This window comes from Montipora capricornis, chromosome 3, assembly GCF_036669925.1.
Source record: "Montipora capricornis isolate CH-2021 chromosome 3, ASM3666992v2, whole genome shotgun sequence".
NCBI classification, from domain to species: Eukaryota; Metazoa; Cnidaria; class Anthozoa; order Scleractinia; family Acroporidae; genus Montipora; species Montipora capricornis.
In genome coordinates this window covers 62,009,254-62,021,895 of record NC_090885.1, presented here as the reverse complement: position 1 = coordinate 62,021,895, position 12,642 = coordinate 62,009,254, and the positions used below count along the sequence as shown (strand labels likewise).

Below are 12,642 nucleotides of genomic sequence, written 5' to 3'. Positions count from 1 at the left end.
AGCCGAAATGTGGAGAGTGACAACAACTGATCTCAACCAACCTGGATGTGTTTCACCGCACATGCCTGAGGAGAGTGCTGAGGAGATTCTGGCCTAACCATCTTAGCAACGAAGAGCTTTATGAAGCAACAGGGAGTACGCCGGTATCAGCCCTTGTACGAGTGAGAAGATGGCGATGGATAGGACACATATTGAGGACTAGTCCTAGTAACATCTTGAGGACTGCACTAACGTGGGCACCTGAAGGTAAAAGGAGGCGAGGCTGGCCGAGAGAAACGTGGAGAAGAACTGTGGAGAAAGAAAGGAACCAGCTGGGATGGCATTCGTGGGGGGCTGCGGTCGCATCGGCGGCAGACCGGGATGGATGACGCAATCTTCTGGCCGGCCTTAAGAGTCCTCGTGGGCCCGATGAGGATAAGTAATCACTCCCACCACAACATGACAATTTGAGGCCTATCTTTACACAACGGGAACACAGAAAGCCGTAACAATCTGGAACAAAAATTCATCTTTCAACTAGATACACCCTATCCTCAGGGAATCAATGAACGCCTCTCATTCCACTAATTTATTCACAAATTCATGTTACCATTCATGTTTTCCACCGACGGCAAAGCTCCTCCACACCCGCATTAAAGCCAAGAACACCCACAATTCCTCTATTCGGTCTGACGACGGGCTAACGCTGGAAACGTCAGCTTTCCAAATCTGTCACGGTGGTTATTCGACCTTTATCAACACGTTTGATAAAACCAAATTTTCCTGTTTCGCTGTCCCGCCGACGCAGCAACAAAATGTTCCTTTAGAAACTAGAAATTTGAAATACTAATAATCTTCCGCTCGTGGGGAATCCAGTCCTTGGCGATCAACATTTTACTCTCTCGTCAACACCCAGTGGTTCAAGGGAGTTTGCATCTTGGAGGATTATCACACATTTTTGCAAGTTAAAAGAGATATAGTGACGAGAAATTAAGGCTGGAAGATGTTACATAACCGTAACAATGGTTCTCTCGATCATCAGAGGCGGTAAATGAGGATCGCCCCGCGATATGATATCATGTTTGGACAAATACGGATATGATTGGAGACCTGGGCACGAGTCAGTCAAGAGTAGAGAGACGGAAACTCAAGGCAGTGATGTAACTTGATCAGAAACGTTCAGAGCCGGAGCTATAACAACCCTGTTAAACGCGAAAGGCATCTTAAGCAATCATATCAGCACAATCATTCAATTTTCAAGTCTTTTGTTCTCATTAAGGCAGCCATTTTTGCAGGTAAGCTCTTGTCAAATTAGATTAAGTGCACAACCAAGTTAAACTCTCAACGAATTGACCAAATTGGAACTAAATCGCTGGGTTACTACGATGCATTGAGATAGGAAAGCCGGATAAGTAAGCAAGGTTAGGTTATCAGTTTGGAAGTAGTGACATCAAAGCACTGGCAAATAGAACCCAAACGTTTGTGAGATTGTCTTTTAGAAGAAGGATTTTTTTATGTCAGGTTGAAAGCCTTTTGCACTATAAGGTCCACTTTCTATGAGCGGGAATTCACTCAACTTCAAGGTACCTTAATAATCAATAGCGTGCAAGAAGACTAACAGCTGTGGTAGAAAATCACGTTTAAGATGTAAACAAGATGTGTTTACTCGATGTTGGCCTGCGAGAATGGTGCGAAAATGAGGCCCAGCTTCATTCTGGAAGTGTCATATTCGGTTTTCTACTCGTCCCTGTTGGCATTTAAGTCTGAAATGTATTTGGCTCGTTGGAATTGAAACACAGGGATGAGAGCTGCGTAAATGTTGAAAACTTGAAAACACTCTAGGAGGCAGTTTCCGACAAGAGTTGAGGAAACTAGACCCCCTCTTTGAAGATATGGAGTCCAGAACACAGCTGAAAATCTCTTGTTTATTAAAGTAATGGATTTTCTTGGATTTTAACTGGTTAAAACTTATCTTCTTAGTCTTAAGCTTTGACAGCTTTTAAAGGAAATAATCATCAGCTTGCAAATGCTTTGTGTCACTCCAGAAATAACCGCAACGATGCGGACATAAAGCGTGAGGGTTACATTAATAGCCACGCCCAATCAAGTCATCCCTACCTTCTCGTAATCAACAACTCTTGCGCGCCCCAAGAAGGTTATTGTTTTGAAAAAATAGCTACCTGAAAACATTCACAAATTATACTAAAGAGTGGAAATGTGGAATGAGGATAATCAAACGCGCCCTTTTGCACCACGCTGTTTGCGCTCAGCCACGCATTTTCAGTTCGCGCAAATAATGGGCAGAAGTAAGGTCCTAAAACTACCTCGTGTGGGTTAGCAAGTAACTTTATAATATTTACCAAATAAATATTTAAAGAGAGCGCAAAGGAAGTAATGAATAAGACGTTCCAGCAATAGCAGAAGGGACACAATAAATACAATTCTGGGTGAGAGGTAGGTAAGAGCTTTAGATGTTGTTGACTCAGGATTTGAAAAAAAGAGAACAAAATCAATGTGTACAAGCGTCTCATCAATTGCTTTTTTGTGAAGTCATTTTTAGCGGAATCCTTTCTTTTCCATTCAGAATCTCCGGCTACCCTTAGAAGCAGCTATAACGGACACAGCACGTCTTCCTTTGATGTAACTGCTGCCGAAAAACTATGGAATTTTTGAGGGCATTTATCAATCCAAAACAATTCTTTTCACTTTCTCTGTAAGGGAAGCGTGCAGTCGAAACAAGGCAAGCTGTGTCACGTTGCTTCAAAGGTTTTCCACTCAACGCAACGAGCCTACGATTGAATACAGACGTTTTCCCATTCGATACTGACGAAATCCTGCAGCCTAAAATTGACTCAAACGCACTTGAAATAGTGAATTGGTGTCTTCAAAGGGTATCGCATGACTGCTGACCCACTGAGAAGGTCAATGACGTTCGTCTATAGCCCAAACAAATTACACGGTTATTTGAGTCCCATCAAGATGCGCTTTTGCAAAATAGTTCCTAGATTTTTACAATTGCTTTCTGTTCAGAGTTATCAAACATGGCGGTCGTTACATGTAATACTCGGCATTATTATTCCATTATTACGCCATCTTACCATATTTGGTCAAGAGAACGCGCAAAATATGACACGGCAATAGACTGCAGTGTCCCGGTTTGACCGGTTTAGAGCAGAACAAAAACGGACGGAAAGGAAGTTTTTCAATTAGAGAAATTGTTTTCAACAAGATGCAAAGCCTGAAAATTTAGCTTGTCATCGCTTGTCACTCTTCATTTTGTTTATCCAATCAAATAAAGATCTTTGGCTGGCTTTTTGTGCTGTTTTCATCGTTCGCAGGCACCCTGAAGGACAGATGATGCATTTTTTCAAAACACTCTTACCAAATAAAACCATTTTTGTAGTGGAATAATAAATCTCTTATTCGATGGTTTAACATATAACACTCGCGGACATTTTGCTGATTGCTACGCAACTCGCAAAATATCCGCGCGTATATTATATGTTAAACCATCGAATGAGATGAATATCTCGATCAATTTTAACTCAAAAATTTTCATCGCTCTAGTGCTATACTTGACTTTGTTTACATTTAGTTAACATGGGTTATATATTTTTATTACCGAGATGTTGTTGTAAGATTCCAAAAATAGATAAAGTTGCCCAAAAAGAGAGGTTCTCTTTGTTGTTCAACTCGCTAAAAAGTGTGAAGAGAAGACACGCTAAAGAAACTTGGACATGCTACAGGCCACGTTTCGGGGACGGCCTCTCTCGTGCTAAGTACTATATTTGGAAACCCCTCGCTCTTGTTGTTCCAAATATGGTACTTAGCAAATTGAATATTCAGAAGCTTGTTTCCCAGCACACAAGGGGCCGTTACACGTTTCAACCCTTATGGGTTTCTGGTAAGATGTATTGCTTTTTTCACTGAGCAGAATCAATTGTTTCATCTGTAATCCAATTTATTTTAAGTGCACGGATAGTTTTCTCTACATTGAACATAAATGGCTTAATCTCCTCTTTCATTGCTAATAACCTACGCGATATTCCTAGCTAGTAAGCAAGTACACAAATACGCTACACTCGCTTCCTTCGCATTTCGCGTTGGCGGTAGCGTAAGAACAAGAGGTTTTTAAACAAACGGTTTGATTCACAATAGTCAAAATAAATTAAACTCGGTCTGCACGATATAGCAGCGTAGAATGTACGCAATCCTGAGTATTTGTGTAAAATTATCGAAGAAAGAACCTAATCTCCAAATGGGCAATTATTTGAGTGCAATAAGGCCTGAAGTAAGTGTACAGCGCATGTTATCTGATTGTTCGGTACTGTACAACCAAGCGGGGCATAAAATTTGCCATGGCCAATGAATAAACATTGCTCGTTTCAACATCAATTATTTGTGTCGTATTGTACCTCCCTTTTTTTTTTTTTTTAATTCAAGACTCGTCTTTCAACATAAAGCAACGGAGGAATTGAAAACATAAGGGCTGTTTACTCTAAGGCCTAATCTTGAAAATAAGATGATTCCGAAACACAGGTGGAGAACTACGGAAGTTTTTAAAAAATACCAACAGAGTCAAAACAGCTAAAGTGTCGCCGCAGTTGTGTAAAGCATTCTCCAAAGTCTTCGAAGCATACAAATACGGGAAAAAAGGAAAACGTATTTTGCTATTACCTGGAGTTCTGTGTTTTAGCTGGTTGCTTTTGCGAAATCGTCACAATAAAACGACATTTGTTGCGGAGTAAACAAAGCGTGCTAGAAAAAAGTAACATAATCATAGTTTAGACAATACGTGCCAAATATCAATGTTTTGGACTTCGCTGGCTTTTACCATAATGCATCGCGCTTTCGACCAGAATGCACTGCTCCATGAAAAAGCGTCGTTTTGAGAACTAATGAATGGTAAGATGTCGTCACCGAATGTTGATTGTAATCTGAACTTCAGGATTGCCCGACAGTCAGACCTATCAAACTAATATTATCTGTGAAAAAAATAGTACCTTTAAAACCTTTATCCTGCATTTTCATAATTTCATACTCTCCTGGTGTAACTGAGAACACTACTTACGTGGGATGCCATGCATACCACGTTATAAAAACATCGTAGCCACAAATGTGCATACCACAGAGATAGTAGATAAACCGCTTGATAAGAATCTCATATAATACAACTGGCGCCATCGCGCCCCGAGCTCGGGCCATCAGGCCCCAGGAGCGAGTGAATTCCCACTGAGCCATCGAAGCGACTGAGATCACGTGATGCTTTGCTCTATATTTAAAACTTTGGCCCGATTTCGAAAATGGCGGCCACCTTTGACCTCATGAACAAGACTTTGCTTTTTTAATTAGTTATTTCATGGACACTGCAGAATTTGCGGTGGTGATTTCGCAGTTCGCATCACCTCCTAGAAAAAATCGAAATTAACTGCGAAGAAGTTGATCAGGAACAAATGTGCAAAGGAAAGAAGTATTGTGCGTATATAGTCCAATAAATAGCATTAAATCACAAGTCTTCTGTATCTACTGTTTCGCGACATTCCGATTGCGTTGATCAGGAAATCACAACAGAATGCACGGGCTCAGAAGCCGACAAGTTCGCGGGGGTGAATCGAGTTCAAGTATTCATTTTCCAGAGTCCAGTCGAATTATATACAAGCTGCGAGGGTGATGAGCTTAGTTCACAGCAGCGGTACGCTGGACAGCCCGAAATTTCTTTTTCTTTCAGCTGTTCTTTGTACGAGCATCATATGTAGATGTCAATTTTTTCATTAGTTGTTTCAAGAGGGAGGTCACCGTATTATTCACAACATTTTTAATTTCGGAACTTTGCAGCTGGTTGCCGGTATAGATGGTAAGAGGAGGGCTAAATTTCACTTAGCCACATAAATTACAAGAATGGTTTTCACAAGTTTTCTCTCTTGCTACGGCAGTGTTTCACGCTCTCTTGCGTAGATTCACGCTGTTTCCTATCCGACAGCTTGTACCAAATCAAACTACTACTTTTGCTCGGTGACCTATTGATTTTATTTGTAAACACAAAGCGATGTTCACGAATACATTATCTGTTGTTATGAGCCCTCCAGACTTCAATTGGCTGCAGAAACGTTTACTTCTCTTGCTCCGTACTCAGCAAATTTGAACATCGCTTTACTATACTATTGGAGTTTGATTCTAACTCTTCCAAACAATCACCCTACTTCTGCGCAACATGGGTATTCGAAGTAAAGGCTTTAAAGAGCGTCTTGTATATTATTACGTTGTCTTAAACTGAGATGTTTTGACATTGCAAAAGCAATGGTCAACCTTAGCAACAAAATAAATTGTGGCCCAGAGCACTCACCGGCTTTGAGACTCACTTGTCCGCTAACTGCACTGTTTCGGGATTCCATCGCCATTCCAATACGGGAATCAAAAACATGAAAAGAATATTAGAAAAAAAGCCTTACGCAAGCAAATACAAAGTTAAAAAAAAAAAAACAGAAGATTAGATGTTTTGGTCACGGAGACTTCGCAGAGGTCTCCCATCCAAGAACTGACTCCATCAAAATATTTTTGAATGCCAAGTAGACTATCGTACGACTGATTCAACAATGCGGAAATATTTTATTGGTTGGCCAATACCAGCCTTCATCAGGTTTTTTTGGGAATCTGACGAATTTTACAGGATATATATACACATGTTATGAAGTAATTAAAGAAGATTTTAGAAGATAACGTAACGTGATATAGCTACTGGATAAAACAAACCAAAATTACAGAAGAATAAAATACCGTTGTAACACTATATACTGAATAACAAGATTGCTTATTATCCGTTACGTTTGTTTATTTCAAGAGCGTTCTATAGTTTTCTCGATGAGCTTCCCGAGCTTTCCTGAAAGAGTCAAGTTATAATAATAATAATACTAATAATAATAATAATAATAATAAATATATTTATATAGCGCCTATGATAATATTAGTGTTCTTTATAAAAAGAGTAAAAAAGCTTCTTTAAAAAGGCGTGGTTTTAGTTTATTTTTGAAACCGTAGAGGAAGATTGTTCCATATTTGTGGGCCCGCCACTGCAAACGCACGATCACCAAAAGCCTATTGCATCTTGTTCGAGGAATGATCAAAAGGTTTTCGTTGTTACTACGCAGGGAATAGCAGCTGATAGTGTGATGTAGGCTTAGATTGTAACATCCCACTCAGATAGGATGTCGCCATTCCTTTGAGGGCTTTCAATACTAGTAAAGCGATTTTGGACTTTACTCGAAAACCAATTGGAAGCCAATGTAGACTCTTCAGGCCTACGTGCAGCTGCATTTAAGACTTTTTGAAGTGTAGTAGATCTATTTGACACTTTTGTACACCATACAAAAGTGAGTTACGGTAGTCCAGGTGTGAGGTAAACGAGTTTTTAGATGAGTTTTTCCATAGGAATGAGTAACATATGACTGTGTAAATGGTAATTGTTGCTAAGAAAGTGTTTTGAGACTCAGTGCCGTCTGGATAACCTCTAGTGGGACTGATTATAGGGAGTCTGTGTTCATTAAAACGATCTTAAGCCGACGTTTGGTTTCCGCGGAAGACTACATAATTTACACTGAATCATGCAACTAACATTGAAAGTGTTGCAAGTAATTTGAGATTTAATTTCATGGCTTTCTCCCATAGAATAAAAAGTGTATTCATTACGTGCCCTATATAGGGTCAAGTGATGCAACTGTTACTGTTGCACCGAAAAGAACCGGACGAATTGTTGTTGAAATTTGATTTTAAATTAGTGATTTGGGGTCTAATAAGAATGTCACTAATATTTTTACCACAACGGTAAGCCACTAAAGGAGGTGTTTTGAAAACGTTTTTGCAACGATCTGTTGAGTAAAGTATGTTGGAGTGTTTTTGAATTTTGCTGTGAGGTTAGGTAGTGTAGCGTTGTACTCAATAACAAAAGGATTGGTTTCAGTTTGTCTTGTCATTAGGGAGTTTAAGATCTATGACGCGACGGCAACGAAAACGTCACAAATTTTGCATGTTTAATGAGCAAAAACAATAGCTTTGCACGCTGTGCACGTGTATTTTCATTTTTGTACATTTCTCTCACGTTTTCGGCAAATCTACGACGTGAAATGACCAATTTTCAAGTTTTAAACAAAAGGCAGCGAATTTGAGTTTTCTGTCGTAGATTCAATACCGCACCTCCTAATTCAGTTCCTGGGGAGCTACACTAGTTTTTAGAGGTTAGACAAGCCGACATAACGTCGAAAAAGATTAATAAACCTGAACTTGCAATTTTGAATGAAGTTTTCGTTACCGTCGCGTCGCAGATCTTAAAGTCCCTATTATGTTCTTAAGCGCGTCAGTCCGGGGAATGTCAGAGGCCAGCAGTATTTGGGTTTTTAGGAAGAAAACTGAGTAGAAACTTAGACTAGCATCAAATGGTATGTGATTGGTCAAGTGAAGGATATTTTGCAAAAGCAAGATATAAATCAATTCCTCCTAGTACACCGGGTTTGGGGGGGGATACTCCCTTATATGGGCTATATAGTTATGTGCGGCCCCAAAGGGCATGGTTTTTTTAGTCGTTTTCTTATGAAATAGGGTATCAATTTTAACCATTTTGGTCTGAAATAGGGTATGGTTTGTGCACTCATCAAGTCTTGAATTGGGTCATGATGTTTTTTTGAAAGAAGCTACCGCCATATCATTAGGTGATAAGACCATCAACCAAAGCCGTTCTCGGGTCTGAAATAGGGTGTTGATTTTAAGAGTCAGGTCTGAAATAGGGTATCAAATTTTTGGTCAGGTCTGAAATAGGGTGGAGAAAATCGCAGATTTTAGTCTGAACGTAGGGTAAGGGTTTTAGGAAGCGGGCCGCACACCCCCACCCAATTATTCTGGGAGTATTCAGCTAGTACAGAAAGGTGTAATGCGCCCGTGAGAACGACAAACTACAAGTTGTATCGTAAATACTTTTGTTCTTGGGCCATCGTAGTTTGATCAAAAATAAGACACAAAACAGCAGTGATAAACATATTGAACTTGTTCATTTTGATTATGACTTATGTAGAGCACATACGAAACGTTCAATATGTTTATCACTGCTGTTTGTGTCTTATTTTTGATCAAACTACAAGTTGCTTTGGAAACGGAGTCCTACGAAATATCAAGCAGGATTCGTAGGTTTAGGACTTAGATAAACGACCCAGCTCTCCAGTGAGTTCTACTAGCTTAATAGAGAACCCGAAGGACTTGAATGTTCAGTGAAGCTGGAGAAGGTCACTATTCTTATAGCTTGCTTTTGCAATGTAAATAAAGGTTGCAAAGTTGACTGATGTGCATTACCCCAAGCACTTATACAATAATTTAAGAATGGCTTTACTAAGGTATGATACAGGCCTAACAACTAATATTTTAATCTATAAAAACTTCAAGGTATCTAATGGAAGTTTCTTCAGTAATGATTATTTATAAATAGCATAACCTTTTTGGGAATTCGTTTTTGTTCAATAAATTAAACTATTGCATAAAATGACAGCAAAATTTTAGTCTGATACAGTAAAACCCCACATGTAAAAACCTTCCATTTAAAATTTAGCCTAAACAGGTTCTTACTTAAATCGTAATTAACAGAAATCTAGGCTGTGTTGAACACGTTGCAGATGGCAGAATTTAGTGGTATTCGGCTTTCGTTGCCTATCCCTTAAATAAATTGGACAAAACTTAAATATAGAATGAAAATTCACATAAAATGACTGTATTAAGTAAAATCGAAAGATCACCTGACATTATCAGCTCTACCCTAAAGTAATGCTCCTCTTACGAAGAGGGCGTTTGGAGAGAACTGTAAATGTCGCTTGTTCGTATATGCCAAATTGTAAAATTGTTCTTAGAGTTTAGAAAATAAGAACCAATGTCAAATTTTAGGGTTAACAGGTAACCTTCCCTGGACTTAACACCACCTTGACTTCCTGTTTCAGATATGGATTCCTTTTCTGAAGACCAGATGAGGAAGCCACGAAAGAGACAGATGTCGAGAGCTAAACGGGTGTTGGCCAACCGACGAGAGAGAGAGCGCGTTCGAAAGATGAATGACGCTTTTGAAGAGCTACGAAGCACGATTCCGAACCAAGAAGAAACCCGCGTGAAGACAAAACTGGAACTGCTGCGGATCGCTACAAATTACATCCAGTCTCTTAAGAATTCCATCAAGAAAAGCTCCAGCATGCACGATAGCTATAGCTCTCCGATGAATGCGCTTATGTACCCGATGCCGTTTGAAAATGAAAATATCGAACTCTCTAAATCGAGTTCTCGGGTCGCTGATCATTCTTATCCGCCTCAGTTTGTAGCTCCCCCTCCAACCCTTCCTCCAGGCTTTACCGAGCTGACTAGTTTCCAGTATGGTCCTCGTCAGCCGGCAGCACTTGGGCCCCAGTTTCCTGCGTCCATGACCGCTAGCGCCGAGAGTTCTTCAGCGGACTTTTGCGGCCTTTTGTCTGCCAGTCTTGTTGACTCGCATTCGGCAGAGAATTTGTTGTATAATCTGCAGGTAAAGAAATCATTATCATCCGTTGTTTCGTAAAATAGGATACTGAAAAAAAGTTTGTTTTTTGCTTTTGTTTCAGTTTTTTAACTTTTGTTTTGTTTCGTTCAGTTTTTGCTTTTGAGATGTTTGCACCAGGTTTGCACTTTATCATTAACTGAGAGCCAAATAATTTGAAGCAATCACATGCAACCGGCGCTGAGCGTCAGAGATACACCCACGAGCCCGTCATAAATGGTTTAGCTTTTTTCCTCTGATTGGCATCGAAAGTGACGCGGGTTTTTAGCCAATCCCTAAGCATGTTGATTGAAAAAGAAAAAAATGCCGGATTGCTTTGCTTTTGGATCGCTCAGTGATGCTTGTTGGTCGACACCTCATTAAAGCTGCACCAGTTTGGCTTTTGCAGCTAAGATGGAATGTTTCCTCTTTTTTGTTCATTGTTCTTCTACCAACCCTATAAGGTCCTAAGAATGGTTCTGACCATCCCAATTATTTGCTTAGCATGCTCGACCTGTTTCTTAGCCAATCAAAAGTCGATCTTAATGTTTTCCGCGCTTGGCGCCTGACTCTTGCGCGACGGTTTTCCTACGTTTTGCTCGTGGTCTGTAGCTTTGACGACTTTCTCCTTTTGCCGAAAGATCAAGGAGATATGATCCAACAATTCGCGGCGTTCAATCTGTTTTTGATTTTACTTCAACTCCATTAGTGATTTCTCCTATTTTCAATGAATATCAAATTTAACGTCTGTTTCTTGTTTTTTGTACAGAATGCCCCTGGGAACTACTTTATTGAAGGTCACTGAGGAAAACAGAGTAAAGAACAGATGTTATTGACTTTTATGCCCACACATACGTCAATGATATGTTCTCTTCAAGGAGGATCCCATTGACAGAAGCCTTCCTGTGCACTTTATCCTTGAGTCGACCTTTGCGCGTATCATTCTATTTTTAGAACTAACCCTTCAGCAGGAGACTCACACTTTGCATACATCGTTTGTGCTCTTTTTGTCTTCGTTTGACAATAACTTTCTTCTGATTGCCCGTTATTAACAGTGCGGGCAGAGCCGAAGAACTCGTGGCATTTCTACAAATAGAGATTGATTCATAGGATTTGAATGGGAGAGGTACGCTCCACCCCGGGGTGATACTGTTTTAGACTAATTAGATCTTACCAGGGTATAGAGCGAGTTTCAATCAAGTCTTTTCGTTTATACTGATATTGTTATTTCGTCTTTTGTTCTTTAGCATTTTTTCGTTAGCAGTGGTGCTAATTATACGTAGTCGTAACAATCGTTTATTTAGGTTATTCTAGTAAATAACCATACATAGTTTCATAAGAAATGCACCGCACTGGAATATTAAGCTCGCCGCATACAGGAAGGAAAGAGCGAAGCGCAGTTAGCTTAGTTTTTTCCTCACATGTGCGACAAAGTTTTCGTAAAATTTTCGCTTTGTTAGGTCGTGAGATTCTTGCTTTCGTTACATATTGATTTGGAAACTAAGACTTGAAGAACATTAATCCTTTGAAAGCCGAACATTTTATAAATTTTCAAATGTTTAAAAGCTAGTTTAATTTAATTTTATTATAAAAGCTGTAAGTTCCCTTTCTTCAAGATAAACTTTTAAGTTTAGTAGTATTAAGTTTTAAACTATTAGTTTGTTCTTTAGCTCTTATGAAAGTATTGGGATTAGAGATGTTTGGTCAGTAAGGCCGCATTGGTAAATTATAAGAATATATCCCCCATTTAGTTTTCATTAAGTTGTTTATTTTCGTCAAATCCGGCTACTGATTAGTGTTTTGCAAATTCGCGGGAAGAGATTCACATTCTTTTGGCCTCGTGTCCCGCGGAGCCCCAGGCACCTTCATGACGGCCGCGACACAAGCATAAGCATAATTGTTATATAGCTGATTTTTTCCCCTAGCAGCGAGCGCTCTCATTGGTTACTTCGAGGTCACATGACATCTAACAATAAAACTGTTTCCCGCCAAAAGTCTCTTATCTTAGCGGGAAACAGTGCAAAGTCTATGACGTCAGAGGGTAACAGTGCACTGTTACCCGCGAATAGGGAGCTTACGAAACGAGGACGACGACGGCTACGAGGACTTCATTTAAAAATACGAGTTCGCGT

The 12,642-nt window shown here is 39.7% G+C and overlaps 1 protein-coding gene across 1 annotated transcript; it reads left to right on the top strand.

Annotated features, from left to right (window-relative positions):
- The first annotated feature begins 1,171 nt into the window (after window positions 1-1,171).
- LOC138040687 (neurogenic differentiation factor 1-like) lies at window positions 1,172-11,315 on the top strand. The gene is made up of 3 exons (XM_068886365.1): window positions 1,172-1,274; window positions 9,948-10,519; window positions 11,280-11,315. Exons 2-3 carry the CDS (start codon window positions 9,950-9,952, stop codon window positions 11,313-11,315), a joined length of 606 nt encoding a protein of 201 aa, XP_068742466.1. The 5' UTR covers window positions 1,172-1,274; window positions 9,948-9,949.
- The last annotated feature ends 1,327 nt before the right edge of the window (window positions 11,316-12,642 follow it).

Coding starts and splice junctions, on each gene's coding strand:
- LOC138040687 (XM_068886365.1), top strand. CDS start 9,950: ATGGATTCCTTTTCTGAAGACCAGATGAGGAAGCCACGAAAGAGACAG. Junction 10,520..11,279: donor ATTTGTTGTATAATCTGCAG/GTAAAGAAATCA, acceptor TTTTTTGTACAG/AATGCCCCTGGGAACTACTT.